This window comes from Schizosaccharomyces cryophilus (genome assembly GCF_000004155.1).
Source record: "Schizosaccharomyces cryophilus OY26 unplaced genomic scaffold supercont4.1, whole genome shotgun sequence".
NCBI lineage: Eukaryota > Fungi > Ascomycota > Schizosaccharomycetes > Schizosaccharomycetales > Schizosaccharomycetaceae > Schizosaccharomyces > Schizosaccharomyces cryophilus.
Window position 1 is genome coordinate 2,252,082 of NW_013185624.1, and position 15,761 is coordinate 2,267,842.

Sequence of the window (15,761 nt, forward strand, 5' to 3'; positions counted from 1 at the left end):
CTTCTACTAGTGCTACTCAGACAGTGGTACTTAATATATCGACGTAAAATCTTTTACTAATTAGAGGAAACTTATACATTCTATTGATTACAATCTATTTATTTATTAAAAATTATTGGGTTTCAATCGATTCGTATGCCTTCATCGTCTGAAGAATTGGGAAAGAATTGAACTTCAAATCGTTAGTGGACCTTATAGATTAATCTTTAATTTCTTTGATTTTCAATAAGTTTACTAGATTGCATACGAAAAACGCAATATGAATCTAAACTTGTCTGCTCAATCGTATTTCAAGCGAATGTTTCAAGAGGTCTCTGATTTAAAGGTCCTTTTACTAGAGAAAGAAACTACTAAGATTGTTTCTTCCAGTATCACTCAGTCAAACCTCTTAGAGCAGCAAATATATCTGACTGTGTAAGTCGTATTTTTTATGTACTTTTCAATGTGCAGCCAAGCTAATTGTGAATGTTATTAGCCTTATTGAAAACCAAAGAGAAAAGCTTAGACACTTGAAATGCATTGCTTTTCTGAGACCAACCTCTCAAACTCTTCGTTTTTTATGCGAAGAGTTACGCGATCCAAGATATTCAGAATACCATCTATACTTCACCAACATCTTGTCCAAAAGTTTTCTGGAGCGACTGGCTGAGTCTGATGATTTCGAGGTGGTGAAAACTGTTCAGGTAACGTTTCCTGTTTTCATATCCATTTTAACATGCTTTGTAGGAAATATTCCTGGACTATTTGGTAGTAAATAATGATCTTGCATCTTTAAATGTCCCTCACGTGATAGACAATACGCCGGATTCATGGTTGGATTCTGCCTTAGAACGTACACAGCAGGGCTTGGTTTCACTTTTATTGTCTTTAAAAAAAAAACCTCTAATTCGGTACGATGTGAATAGTTTTATCAGCTTAAAGCTTGCTGAAGAAGTTAGCTATGTTATGCAAAATGAAGGACAGCTTTTTAATTTTCGAAAGTCTGATACTCCCTCCATTCTACTTATATTGGACAGAAAGAATGATCCAATAACACCTCTATTAACGCAGTGGACGTATCAAGCCATGGTTCACGAGCTTTTTGGGATAAACAACGGACGCGTCAGTTTTCACAATGCTAGCTTGCCGGGTGAGACAACTGAAATTGTCTTAAATCCGGCTCTTGACCCTTTTTACAATGAAGCACGCTTTGATAATTTTGGTGAGCTTGGCGTTAAAATTAAAGATTATGTTTCTCAATTGCAGACAAAATCCACGAAGAAGGCTAATGACATTGAAAGTATCGCTGATATGAAACAGTTTTTAGAAACTTATCCTGAATACAGAAGGCTTTCCGGAAACGTAAACAAGCATGTGTCTTTAGTCAGCGAAATTTCCTTGAAAGTTCAACAGGAGAATCTATTGGAGATAGGTGAAGTAGAGCAATCAATGGTTTGCAATGAACCTCAAGCTACTGACTTTTCTTATGTTCAAAGACTTGTATCTTCTAATATTTCGGAAAATACAAAACTTCGTTTGGCTACTCTGTATGCGTTACGTTTCGAGAAAATTGATCCTGCGAAAGTAGCTTCTCTTCAAGGATTGCTATTAGCAAATGGTGTGAGTCCCGCTAAAGCTTCTATAATTCCAACTTTATTACACTTCTCAGGAGTCGCTGCTCGGCAAGGTGACATTTTTCCGCCTACAAACATATTTTCAAGGGCTCGTAGTGGATTTAAAGGGCTTCGTGGTGTAGAGAATGTCTATATTCAACATAGTCCCTTCCTCAAATCCATCGTACAAGATTTACTACAGGGGAAACTTAAAGAAAGTACCCATCCTTACTATAATATTGACGCTACGACTGAAAATGTTCATGAGAAACCTCAGGATATTATCATAATGATGGTTGGTGGGGCTACATATGAAGAAGCCCGCTTTATTTCAGAAATCAATGCTACGCACCCTGGAATTCGAATAGTTCTAGCCGGAACGACGATTCATAATTCTTCTTCCTACATTGATGTAAGTTCAAAGTTTAGTACTTTTATATTACTAATGCATATCTAACCAAAATTTTAGGATATTATGTACATGGCTTCGAGAATTAAATAAACCTCCTTTAATGTCCTTTTTTTATATGCAGTTATGATTCTTGCCATTTTGCAAAGCGCGACCAATTATCAACGAACTTGTAAAACAAAGATCTTGTTGGCGCGTTCATTGATGTGGAAGCCATATGCTTTTCGTATGTGGACAAGTTGCCATAAACCGAATAAAATGCCTCTGTAAGACGTTCTTTAGTGTCTAAATCAATTGTATAAACAACTTGAAGAGAGAGAAATTCAATCAAAAGAAAGACAAAATGTTTTGTTGATGCTTTAATAAACTGTCTTTCACTGTCTGTCAACGTAGACGCTTTTTTATTTGAGTCATGCATTAAGTTTGGATTCATCCAAGTATTTAACAGTCTTGAAAATGCTATTACGTTATAATCAGAGATAGACATCGATGGATTGAACCATTTCGGTGTATCCATTAAAGCATCAGTTTTGGAAGAGGTACTTGTAGTTTTCCTAAACATGCAATGCAAAATTTTTTTCAAAATCCCAAAAAGTACATGGAAGCGCCCAGTCATATAAGAACGATGGTTGTATAGCATCCCTCTTAAAATGGAAATAATCCTAGAAACAACCAAATTTTCATCATATGAAAAGTTAATTGATTTCTGCGAACTCAAAATTGAGGACACACTTGATAAGATAAAATTAAAGGAATCGACGTTGCATACCTTGGAGGTTTTGTTTGCGAATACATCCAACACATCTAATATAGATATGACTGTGAACGCATCGATTTCATGGCTTTGTACAAGTAATCCAGCACAAAAGCATAGGACCAAACTAGTCAGACCTTTGTTGACTTCAAAGATATCGGAGCACTTAGCTATTAAAGTAATAACTTTCAACAGGATTGAATGATCTAAGGCGTCGTGGGTATGTAAGATGGTTGACAAAACTTCAGTAACAACACTGGAGCAGCCTTCCAAAGTCAACTTAGATATAGCTCTTTCAATATCCGTACCTCTCAAGGTAAATTCGTGAAGTAACCTTCGATAAAAAACTAATTGTGCAATTAATTTTAAGAAGTCTAGTCTATCGTTAACCAACAACGATTGATATGATATCCAAGCCTCTAAAAACGACAGATCAAAATTAGCAGCAGCCAACGAAGAAGCTGTAGACTCAACATTAGCTCTAACTCTGTAATATAAGTTTCGTTCAGATTCCATTGGTTGAAATGCACGAAGAAAGGCATTGCAACATTCCAATAATTTAGTCAGTATTAATATTTGTGAAACATCGAATTTATCTAGAATACACGATATTTTATTCAAGATTATTCCTGAACAGAGTCTAATCTTGGAAACGATTTCTTCGTCCTTCGAAATTTGTCGAAGATTCGGAAAATACTGCACCAATTCATTTAAGAAAATGCTCATACCATATATGGGAACCTGCTCATTATTTTCGAGAAAGAAACCTATAAGGTTTTTTAGCACATAGTATTTATTTTCGCTATCAATGTGCCCAATCCAGTATTTTATAATCAGCTTTATTTCAGTCTCATAATTTCCTGATATTTCCGAATTTAGATCACTAATAATTCGATAGATAATTTGATGACAGTTGTACATTGCAGCAGAACAAGGAACTTGCATGAGCCTTGACAACACTGAGTATAAGGAATGTCTTATATAAAGCTGATCTGTTGGTAGGTTTCCTTTGAAAGAGCATATAATGTTCATAATGCGGACACGATGTTGCTTCTGAATATACTTTAATGGAAGATACTGTAAACAATCCAAAACAAATCCAAGGTTTTCGGGAGTTGATTTAAGAGTAGTCTCCTTAATAGAGTCGTATAAACTAACAATATCCGAAGTACTAGGGATGTCTTCAGGATAAATAAGGCGAGAGAATGTGCTAAGTAGACCATCAAAAACCACAGGAAGCTCGTATGTCTCAGAACTGTACAAAAAAAGTCTCCAAGCCTTCAGAAGCAGCGTATCATCTTGGGTTGTAGGTGACGAAGAGATACTGATTAGCTTTTTACACAATGTAAATAACCAGGAATTTACTTCGTCCCTTGACAGATATACATTAATGGCTCGTAACCACCTAAGCAGCAGTGTTACCGTTAAGGCGGAAGAAGGAGTATCAACGACTGATAACTCTGAAGAATGAGAACCCTTTTCTTGAAAACTCAGAGATAGTATTGACTGGTCAATTGAAGTTTTAATAACTGAAGTAAAAGTTTTATCATCAGATACCTTTCCTTCTTGAAGACGTAACTTCTCAAAATAACAAATTAGGACTTGCAAGGACCAAGTATTATCAACAGAATTATTTGAGCCATTGTCCAATAAATTTAAAAGCATTGGTGCGCTTTGAGAGTAAGTGAGAGTTAAGTAAGAGGGCGATTTATCCATGTTAATATAATGAGACATTAATAAAACATTTCTTGAAGATTTCCTCAAATCTTTAAAATCCGTCGGCAAGCAGGGGAAAAAGATTTGATAATAAAAATCTTTCAATCTTTCTTCAAGGACTTCAATGTAATTACGCGACCTAATCCCAGTAAGGATAGAGTAATAAAGCAGAAGTGGATAGTAACGAGACTGTGAATTCGAGTTCGAAACGGAAGACAAAACTTTCGAAAGTAAATCGTTTACAGAGGAAGGAGTAAGAGCTATTTCCACAGACGCCGACACCATACTCACAAGCTTGTAACTAAAATATAAAGTATCTGTGCTATCAGTTCTAAGTAATGACTCATTCCAGCCATAACAAAAATCAGGAAAGCTGCGTGCTCGTACATGAGCATTAACTAATCTTTCTAAATATAAAAGGATACCTTGATTTTCTTCCTGCTTAGAAGTATCAATGAATTTCCAAAGTTCGTAGGACAACGGCAAAACTGAATCAAAATCGATATTCAATAACGATGCAAAGATGTTCCAGATAGTTGGTCTAATCTCATCCGTTTGTAAATTATCCATGCATAGTTTTGCAACTGTAACTAAAGCGTCAAACGTTGGTTTGTCAGGATTTCCTCGATGAATCTTGTCAAATTCAAGCAACTCACATAACATATGGAAAGCTTCAAAAACAGTAACCTTGGAAACTGACAAATTGGCCAAAAGAAAGTTCATATGTTCGACATATAACTTATAGATTAGATCAGAAGCTTTTTGTTGGGAAATATGCTTCCCTGAATCCGATAGGAAAGACGAGATAGAACCTAAAAAGATATTAAAAAGACGAGGGATGGACCTCAAATCCACTTGATCACCAGTGATGTTGTGAAAGAGGGAAAAAAGGTCTTCGTTGCTTTCTTTTTTGCTGACCAGAGCTTCTAGCGTAGAGGGACTAAGTACACAAGTTGTTAGAATACTTTCTATAAATCCATAGTTCTTATTTTCGGCATCAACGTTTGAGAGAAGCTGCAAGATCCCCTTTAGTGAACGACTTAGAAAGTACACGCTAGCTTTCAAAGTATTTGAAGTTGTCCGCAATGAAGATGACACAAGCTTGCAAAATACCTCCAGAATAAGATTGTCTGGAAATGTATCTTCCAGATTGCTACGATGTTGCGCGAAGATATAGCAAAATCGTGATAGTAAATCAGATACTTGGTCAGGAAAAGATCTGGAAGAAAACAGAATAACAGAAGAGCTATAGATAGTAATAAAATTCTCGCATACACTCAAGAAAATGGACTTGTCAAATCGTGTAGTCAGGACATCAAGTACATCAATAATAATTGGTAGAATTGGTTGTCTTCGAATAGAGTTCACCTTAAAGTTGGTGGATACTTTCTCTGAATTCCATGCAAACAATAGCAAATCCCAGTAATTAATGTTTAGACACGTTTCATATTGTCTGCGAAAGTTAGAAATGAGATGACATTAACGCACTAAACACTTACCCAATTTTGGTGTCTTCTTTCAGTCTGTCTAATAAAAATGTTATTACAAACTCTTCTTTATTTGGAAAGTATGTCGGAATATTGTCGTGGCATAGCTCATGTGCTAGCTCGATTTGTTCTACGCGATTTCCATTTTTATCTCGAATGCTCTTAGTAAGAGTCTGTAAACTCATTGTTTAAGGAAGACAAAGTCCCTCTATTCTCAAAAATTTCGCCCTTTTGACGTCGTCGAAGAGACTGAAATTTGTGAAAATGTTTATGCTGAAAGTATAAGAGCAGAGGTAACAATCGCAACAAGTAACAATCGAGTAAAAGATATATTTTTATACAAAATGGATTTTGCTGATGTTTGTCTTAATTAATATTCTAAAGAATACAAACGATAAATCACACTATACATCGTCGAGTTTGTAAATTAAAACATTAACTCTGAATTCTAATATCCTATGTAAAGGTATCGAATACTCAAAAGATTAGAACCTACAAACGATGGGCGAGGTAGAACGTAAAGAGCGTACGGAAAAGTAATGACCATTAGAGTAAACAAGTAAAAGTAAGAATAAATATGTCCAATTATGTCCACTAGAAATATGGAACGGCCCTACGGATTATGAAACAAAGGAGGATTAGGCAAGGGATGTGCAACCCTGGAATGAGAAACAGGATTTTTTAATTTTGAGCTGGCACCTTTAATCGGGCTATTAATTGGACTGTTTAAGGGGGTTCTTTGTAGCACGTTTTCAGTAATATTGCCTATGATAAATTCATGTCGAATAGCCGTCTCAATTGTTATTCGTTTTTTCGGGTCCCACTGTAAGCATTTTGAAATTAAGTCCAGAAAAGAAAGGTTTTTACATCGAGTAAGTTGATCCAGTCTTTTGCTTGAAGGTATCAGAGGACGACCTCGATTATTATATATTGGATGCGCCTGTCCCTGAGAGCCAAAATAAAGTTTTGATCTGGTTGAAACAGTTATTAACTCTTTGGGCGGAACTCCAAGAACTTCCATTATGTAACCTAACTGTTCAGTCTCATTCGCACCTGGAAAAAGAGGTATACCGGTGTACAACTCTGCTAATATACAACCAAAACTCCAGATATCGATTTCCTTGCCATAAGGCATTCCTAATATAATCTCAGGAGCACGATAAAACCTCGACTGTAAGTAGGTATAAACTTTCTCATTATACCTGCAACTACTACCAAAATCAATCAACTTGATCCTTGCATTTGTGCGATCACAAAGTAACAAATTTTCCGGTTTTAGATCGCAGTGTATTATTTGTTGTTTTTGAAGAAAGCTCAAAGCTTTTAGTAACTGAGCAGCGAAGCTCTTCACAATAATAAGAGGAAATCCTTTATAGTTATTGTCTCTTATAACTTCAAAAAGATTTTCACCCAACAGTTCTGTCACTATACAGAGATGATTTCTAAAGTTGAAATGATCGAAGTACCGGATAATGTTGCTCTCACTGAAAGACTCATCCCTCGTCAGCCTTTCGAGGATTCCAGCTTCGACTAATGCTTGATCATAGCATTTTACACGATTTCGGATGACTTTAATTGCAACTAATTTTCCACACTTGTAATCGATACATCGCAAAACTTCGCCAAAGCTACCTTTACCGACTTTGTCTATAATCTCATACCGATAAAATAAGTGATCACCAACGTTGACTTTGTAGTCACCATTTGAATCATCGAAGGCCAGTTCATCAGTACACCCCGGGGTTATATCTTTACTCACTTTTTCGCAGCTTCGAGATCCTATAAAGTAAATTTCAGAAAAGTCTTTTAGTTCCTCTAATTCATATGCTGTAAGCCGTGCTCGTTCATGTTCAGATAGCTTTTTTAAAGATTTCGGAGGATACGGCCGAAGATCCTTCAGAAGTCTTCGGTGACTCTTCGACTCGTGTACTGATTTGTGTTGTCGTCGAGAGGCTAAACTCTGCATTACTAAATCTGCGTCTTTTAGAACTCTATCAAAGGAAACAGGGCCACTCCTTGAGTTATGATTAAGAGGTCGATAATTAGTCCGAGGACGCAGAGGTGATTTGGGACCCTCTGTATGAACCTTAGAGCCTGGTGCCCTTGGTAACCTCCTGAAAGTTGAAGCTGAAGAATAGCTAGCAACTTTGCTTGCTACGGGAATACTTCTTTCATAAGAGCACACGTCAGAGCGAAGGTCGGAAAAATCCATATTAGAGGAGAGATCATTCATTCCAACTATTTCAGACATTGGAGAGACAGCTCTTCTAGAAAAAAAATTATTTCTTCCCAGAAAGGTTGATGAATCCTTGTTAGCGTTTGTACGGTGATAATCGACACGAAAAGGTGAATGCTGTAATCTCGAGTTCTGATTTGACATCGGTTGTACAAACCTCCCTGTCTCCAATATTCCAGAAGCTGCGGAGCCTGTAGAGGCATTCAAGCTTCTTGGACCACCTAGACCATTTTTGTGAGAGGGTGGTGTAGACGGATTGTTATTAGCTGGTAAATTCAAAATAGGGTGTTCATTCATTGCGTAACCCTTGGGTTCTTTGTCAACGCCAAGAGCTTGTGAAGGGATATTTTCTCGATGTTTTTCTTCTAAAGGACTTTTTACAATCGACTTAAAAGAGGATGCCGATTCTTCTTTACCTGCAACATCTACTGCAGCTTCATTTAAACCTGTTGGCTTGTTCGTTAGTCCAGGTTGGACTAACTTATCTAAAACAATCCTCCGATTTTGACATAAGGGAGAGTTTATTGTTTTGCTGTTTTCTACCTTATTTGTGTTCTTTTCCATAATCAAAGCATTGTCGGATTTGGATTCAGTAGCCTTTTTATCAGCATTCGCTGTAACGAGAAGATTGTTCTGTTGCTTTCTGTTTGTATTTAACATACTAGAAGAATCAGTCTCCTTTTGGTTAACATTCGTAGGACTAACTGATGTATTTTTTGAGAGTTTAGCGTTTTGAAATACCTCCGATAGGATCTTACTGTTATGGGAATACTGATGCTGTAAAAGAGGTCGTGAAGCACTAAGGGAATTCTTATAGGCAAATTTTGATAAATGATGAGAAGTAGAGTCTTTCGAATGATTATCAGACCGTAAACCTAGTAAAGTGATCGAAGGATGTTTACGGTGATTGTTGGTTGTAGCTGTATGAGCATTTGGGATTTCCATAATATAAAAGAAACCACGTATAAAATAAAGGAAAATGCTTGTACATATGAGAAGAGGTGTGGGATCGAAAAGAACGTGAGCGGCGTCCCAAGGAACCAAGCGCTAAAAACACGAGTTTCAACTAACTTTCCAATTTATAGGACTGTATTTCTTCTGAATAAATGGGAGCACTTATATTCGTGATGGATGAAGAGAAAGCACAGCAAGCGTTCTAAGTAAGGAGCATTCCACACGCAGCTGAAGCTTTCAAAATCCTTTAGAAGAAAAGACAGTGAAAAATAAGTACCCAATTGATCAAATATTTGCAACTTTATTAAACTAAAAGATTGATGACCAAGTTCAAACACCCTGTGTTGTACTAGTGTGTAGTGTGTAAGTAACAAGTAACCAACAATGTAAATAAATAAGAAATTTCAATCTTTTTCAATTATACGGATAAAAGCAAGTTCTTTCTAGGTTTGTTCAAGCGGCAAGTAAGAAATAATCTTCTTTTACTTTTACTTTTACTTTTTTCTTGGAAATATCAATGAATGGTGCTTATGTTTCCTATACGAATTTAAACCCAAGAGAAAGTGTTATGCTTTATATTTTTTTATTCCTATAGTTTTTTCACTAAATCTCCGCAATCACTTTTTACTAATAATTAATATTACAATTGGCACTTGATAGTTTCTTTTAGTATTAGGAATGCATGTTTCAAGACGTCAAGGATGGATTCCCTTCCCTAGCCAGAACCTGTGTAAAAAGAAAAAAGAAAAAGTAACCTACAGAGAGAAATTTCTTTCTAAACAACAAGAAATGATAGAAAACCACAAGAAGACCCTTGAAAAACATGCAGCGAATCAAAAATCATTTATTTACATTGATTTGTTTACTAATAAAAAATGAATATGTAAACTGTAGCACACAAAAGCATGGTGTACCTCGCTATAACTCTTTAAAGGATATTAGTACACCACTAAAGGGCAACATGGATTTATATCAACGCTCTGCAAGTTTGGTCTTCAAAGATAGTGCATGAGTTTAGCTTCCATGTCTTTAAAGTCTAAATACTATCAAAATGGTTTCGACTTGAACTTGACTGCAGCCATGAACTCAATTAACGGATTGGATGCTCAGATGGAAAATTTAGCAGTTGAAAACAGAAGAAAAACAGAATGTTGCGCTTATTGTAACGTGTCGAACCCGAACTCGATTGTGAAATGTTTACACTGCAACAAATGGTTCTGTAACACTAGAGGAAAGTCTGGAGCCTCTCATATTGTAATCCATTTAGTGCGTGCTCGCCATAAGCAAGTATCGCTACATAGTGAGTCTCCTCTGTCCGATACCACTTTGGAATGCTACAACTGTGGAACTCGAAATGTGTTTTTGCTTGGATTCATTCCAGCGAAAGCGAAAACGGTAGTAGTTTTGCTCTGCCGACAACCTTGCGCTAAATCAAGTCTAGCCAAGGATATGAACTGGGATTTGTCTCAATGGCAGCCTATAATCTCGGATCGACAATTTTTGCCATGGTTAATCACGCCTCCTTCTGAAGAAGAGCAAAGACTCGCATCTCCCATCACGTCTCAGCAAATCATTCGTTTAGAGGAACTTTGGCGTAAAGACTCTCATGCAACTTTAGAAGATCTTGATAAACCAATTGAAGATGATTCCCTCCCTTCTGTTGAACTTCGTTATAAAGATGCCCATGAATACCAAGCAATTCTTTCTCCTTTGATTCAGGCTGAAGCAGAATATGATAAAAGACTCAAGGAATCACAGACCCAAAAGGATGTTGCTGTTCGCTGGGATCAAGCTATCAATAGAAGGTATACTGCTTGGTTCCTGCTACCGAAACTCGAGTCGGGTGAGATTCGACTCGCCATCGGTGATGAAATGAAGCTTACTTATGAAGGTGAGCTGAGACCACGCTGGAGCTCCACTGGTTATGTTATAAAAATCCCAAACAACGTTTCTGACGAAGTTGGTTTGGAGTTGAAGCGCTCTGATAATGTCCCTGTCGAATGCTTACATAATTTTTCTGTCGATTATGTATGGAAATCAACTTCGTTCGACCGAATGCAGGTTGCTTTGAAGCTTTTTGCTAACGATGGATCTCGTTTATCCTCTTACCTTTACCACAAAATTCTTGGACATGACATCTCTTCTTCATCTTTCAAACCAAAATTTCCTTCTGACTATTCGGTTCCTAACCTCCCTAAACTCAATGCTAGTCAACGTGAAGCTGTCCGATCTGTTTTAAGCAAACCCCTTTCTTTAATTCAAGGCCCTCCGGGTACGGGTAAAACTGTAACGTCCGCTTCAATTGTCTATCATTTGGCTACTATACAAAACAGAAAAAGAAAATCCCCTTTGCCAGTCTTAGTGTGTGCTCCTTCTAATGTCGCTGTTGATCAGCTCGCAGAAAAAATAAACCGCACTGGTTTACGCGTTATTCGTGTCGCTGCTAAATCCAGGGAAGACATCGAGTCTTCCGTTTCATTCCTCTCTTTACACGAACAAATAAAAAATTATCAAGGAAATCCTGAACTCCAACGTCTTTTTAAATTACGCGCTGATAATAACGAGCTTTCTTTGCAGGACGAAAAGCGTCTTCGTATTTTGATAGCAGCTGCGGAGCGCGAGCTGCTTCGAGCGGCTCATGTTATTTGTTGTACGTGTGTCGGTGCCGGTGATAAGAGGGTAGCAAAATATCGATTTCGTTCTGTGTTAATTGATGAAGCCACCCAAGCATCCGAAGCGGAATGTATGATTCCCTTGGTTTTAGGTGCTAAACAAGTGGTTTTGGTAGGAGACCACCAACAATTAGGGCCAGTCGTTATGAATAAGAAGGTAGCTCAAGCAAGGCTTTCACAATCGTTATTTGAGCGGTTGATTATTCTAGGAAACTCACCTTTTAGACTAGTAGTACAATATCGTATGCATCCTTGTCTATCTGAGTTTCCTTCAAATACTTTTTATGAGGGCACTTTGCAAAACGGTGTTACAACTTCTGAACGTATTGCTCGACACGTTGACTTCCCATGGATTCAACCTGACGAACCTTTAATGTTCTATGCTAATTTTGGTCAAGAAGAATTGTCTGCAAGTGGTACATCATACTTAAATCGCACAGAAGCTTCTACTTGCGAAAAAATTGTTACTCGCTTCTTAAAATGTAATGTATTACCTGAGCAAATCGGTATTATTACCCCGTATGATGGCCAGCGTTCTTATATTGTGCAGTATATGCAAAACAATGGCTCCATGCAGAAGGATCTGTATAAGTATGTTGAGGTGGCTTCCGTCGATGCTTTTCAAGGACGCGAAAAAGATTTCATTATTCTATCATGTGTTCGTTCAAGCGAGCATCAAGGTATTGGATTTTTGAATGATCCAAGAAGATTGAATGTTGCGTTAACTCGAGCAAAATATGGTGTTATTGTTTTAGGTAATCCGAAGGTATTAGCTAAGCATGCCTTATGGTACCATTTCGTTTCTCATTGTAAAGAGAAAGGATGCTTAGTTGAGGGAACCTTGAATAGCCTTCAGAAGTTTTCAATGATTCTGATTCCTCCTCAAAAACCACAGAATTTTAAGAGAGATCTTAATGTCCTGCGATCACTGTCTCCAATCCAGGGAGCCCATAATTCACTGTTTCCTAATCTTTCCAATTTACAAAGCTTATACTCGCCTTCATACCTTGAAGAGTGGAATACATTTTCTCAATATCGACGCAGGGAAAGTAATGTAACGGATTTTGAAGACTTTCAAAGTCAAGTTGGTGATAATGAAAGCGATATCGGGGATTTGACACGGTTCTAGTGCTATCGTTTACTTATTATTATCTCGCGTGTGTTTATGAATCGTTATCCTTTCTAAGGCATTTTAAATTCTAAAATCCGTCCGCCCGGCCTTGAGCAATTTAAAGATGACTTTATTCGCTGATTATGTATAATTTTTCCTTAGACGAATGATTGTGAAATCTTTAATTTGGTACTCTTTGGCCGCAATTATAATAGATTGCTTCGGTTCCGATATATTCTTTATTTTTTAGATTACACTAGAATTAACTATCAATATTATGTAGACATTTAATAAAAAATCTTAAAAGTGAAGTCTTGTTAAACAAAGTAATTAGATAATGTACAGCTTTCATTAATATGGTGTTGAACACCTTGCAAAACACTCAAATACTAGTTTTTTGGTACTTAAAAATAAGTAAATGAATATGCTTCGACTTTGAACAAGTTGAATAAACTGAATTTCGGCGTAACCGTAATACGTTATTGGGAATGGAGAAACATTTTTCTAAGTGTTTGGGGCAATTTTGGATGATTGCGTTTTGTCATTAGAGTACTCCGCAAAGTAGGCTGAATATTACCTTCCATTCTGCGACTTTTCTCTAAGCCCTTGTTTTGCTGTTGAACTGTATACAGGAAATCTTTAATAAGGCCATCAACTGAAACCTTGTATAGACAACTGACAGGCAACCTTGGGAAATTTACGCAGTTATCGTCTGATGGTTCTTCTTTGACAGCAAATTGCCAGCCTGCAATCAAGGGAGGAGTATCGGAAGGTATGGTTTTATCAGGCAAAGCGGGTGTACGGACAACAACGGCATTCCGAGGCACGCGAAGACCAAGTTTACTAGGGACATCATGATGGCAAGCTTTAGCGTGTTTGAAGCAAGTAGTATGGTAGAACGTATCACAGACTTGACACCCAAAAACTTTACAAGCGCCCATTGAAGGTTTACTACAGTGGCCGCAGTATGCTAGCGAAGTAATAGAGGAGTCTTTTGGCAACGAAGACAATTCTTCTGGAGAGATCTGACCTTCTTGCTCTTCATATTTACCGGTTGGGTCTCGACTTAAACCATGAAAGTGATGTATCACTGCATCAGGCAAGCTGTACTGAGAAACATTTGCAGAATCGACCCAGTCAAAAAGCTGAGACCATAAACCAAGAGGTTGTTTTGGAGGCACATGCTGAGTCAAAGAACATGAAGTGCAGTACCATGATCCATCTGGAATTTCATCTTCTATGAGCGGCGGATCTAAGCAGGTCAAATGAAAACTTCTAGGACAAGCTTCACAGCACAGGAACAAGCCTCGACCACCACATGCGGAACAGTAATCAACGTTTTTTATGATTGTACGTCGTTTTCTTTTCTTTGCCGTGGAACTAGAAATAGGTAGTGTCGCAGAAGAAGCATGGCTTTTCGCACTTGGTTGATTTTGTGATTCCTTGGCGGATCCTTTACTTGGACTGCTGTCAGAACGACCAGAGCGTTTGCTACTTGCTTTGGGACTAGGTCTCGTGGGAGTTTCTGACTTCACTGATGAATCTTTGGTTTCGTTTTCCACCTTGGAGCTTGAGCTGACTGGCGATTCCATGATAACTACAAATGAAAACTCACTTACGAAAGAAACCTGATTGTTCTACGGTAATGGTATCAGAAAACCAGGAAGCGGATTGGCTATATTAATGGTGGTGAGGTGAATCGAGCGGCCTTGGTTGCGAGTTAGACAGACACACAATTGCTCATCCACAGTTGTCCCTACAAGGAAGGTTTAGTGGAGAGGATAGAAGATATCCCACAGCACAAATTAATTCAACTAGGTCAGGAAAAATGTTAACAATAATGCAAAAATAATTTAACAGTAAAACTGGAACGTTCAGTTATTAAAAAAGTAGTCTAAAATCAATTATAAATTGAATAAACTGCATTGATAGACAGCACAGCATAAAAAAGCTGGAAAGTGATAGAACACCAAAAAAAGTCAGGAAAGCTTGGGATTCCTGCTTTTACTAAAAAGCGTAATAGCTTTAAAAAAATAAAACTCACCATGAAAGAATCTGCAAGCCTGAAATTTACCTTTATAAAGTGATGATCATAACTCGAAAGCTCGATCGGAGAGCTACGAGATGCAGATGAAATCCATCTATGAATATTTTGTAAGTGTTTATATGTATATATGAACTGCTATGTAAGTCGAAAAACCTGTTTGAGGAGAATTCATACTGGATGACATTGTTGAATTTCTTGAACAGAACTTCCAATTCGTCATCATTCCTTCCTGATCTAAATCCTTCAGTAAGAAAATTCTTGCTTCATCTTTCTATTCTTTTTCTCCCAATACAAGGAATATTGTTATGGCTTGAGTCATAAACAGTCAGTAAGATGCCTTGTTAGGTAAGGAACCACATCAAAGCCTTCCCAGTTAGAGTGACCCACATTAGAATTAGATAACTTCTTGCTATTCTGTCAACTCTCTATTTTCAAGCCAAATTCAGCAGTAACAAATTGGTGGGTTAGATGGCAGATTTCATGATGGCCATTGGATACGCCCAAAAAAGACTTAAGAAGAATCAAAATACTCATATATTTTGATAATTTCTTCCAGCCCAAGAACGGATACAAGTTTCTGAAAAGCTTGAGCTAGACAATGCTTACTGAGCTTCCTAGATTTATTCAGGAAACCTCCAGGAAGGCATTGAGAAAAGCAAATAATGTCAAATGAATGTTCTTTCCATCTTTATGCAAGATTGTTTCCATGGAACCTGCTGAAATTTCATCCATAGCATACTCTCTTCAAAACTTCATGTTTTTAGCGTACCTTTAAGCACTTTT

The 15,761-nt window shown here is 37.3% G+C and overlaps 5 protein-coding genes across 5 annotated transcripts; 2 read left to right on the plus strand and 3 right to left on the minus strand.

Annotated features, from left to right (window-relative positions):
- On the plus strand, positions 1-3,388 carry SPOG_03956 (vacuolar sorting protein Vps45). Its single transcript, XM_013166220.1, has 4 exons — positions 1-414; positions 476-683; positions 727-2,004; positions 2,062-3,388. The coding sequence occupies exons 1-4, from the start codon at positions 260-262 to the stop codon at positions 2,092-2,094; spliced, it is 1,674 nt and encodes a 557-aa protein (XP_013021674.1). The 5' UTR covers positions 1-259; the 3' UTR covers positions 2,095-3,388.
- On the minus strand, positions 1,966-6,269 carry SPOG_03957 (ribosome biogenesis protein Urb2). Its single transcript, XM_013166221.1, has 2 exons — positions 5,971-6,269; positions 1,966-5,924 (listed from the first exon to the last, which is right to left on the minus strand). The coding sequence occupies exons 1-2, from the start codon at positions 6,141-6,143 to the stop codon at positions 2,126-2,128; spliced, it is 3,972 nt and encodes a 1,323-aa protein (XP_013021675.1). The 5' UTR covers positions 6,144-6,269; the 3' UTR covers positions 1,966-2,125.
- Positions 6,252-9,503, minus strand: SPOG_03958 (CMGC/DYRK/DYRK2 protein kinase Ppk5). The gene has a single exon (XM_013166222.1). It carries the CDS (start codon positions 9,137-9,139, stop codon positions 6,572-6,574), a length of 2,568 nt encoding a protein of 855 aa, XP_013021676.1. The 5' UTR covers positions 9,140-9,503; the 3' UTR covers positions 6,252-6,571.
- A 606-nt stretch (positions 9,504-10,109) lies between these two features.
- SPOG_03959 (uncharacterized protein) lies at positions 10,110-12,949 on the plus strand (the record flags this gene model as incomplete). Its single annotated transcript, XM_013166223.1, has 2 exons — positions 10,110-10,134; positions 10,167-12,949. The coding sequence occupies 2 exons, from the start codon at positions 10,110-10,112 to the stop codon at positions 12,947-12,949; spliced, it is 2,808 nt and encodes a 935-aa protein (XP_013021677.1).
- Positions 12,950-13,150: 201 nt separating this feature from the next.
- On the minus strand, positions 13,151-14,705 carry SPOG_03960 (Clr6 histone deacetylase associated PHD protein- 1 Cph1). The gene has a single exon (XM_013166224.1). The coding sequence runs from the start codon at positions 14,521-14,523 to the stop codon at positions 13,411-13,413; it is 1,113 nt and encodes a 370-aa protein (XP_013021678.1). The 5' UTR covers positions 14,524-14,705; the 3' UTR covers positions 13,151-13,410.
- Between the last annotated feature and the right edge of the window lie 1,056 nt (positions 14,706-15,761).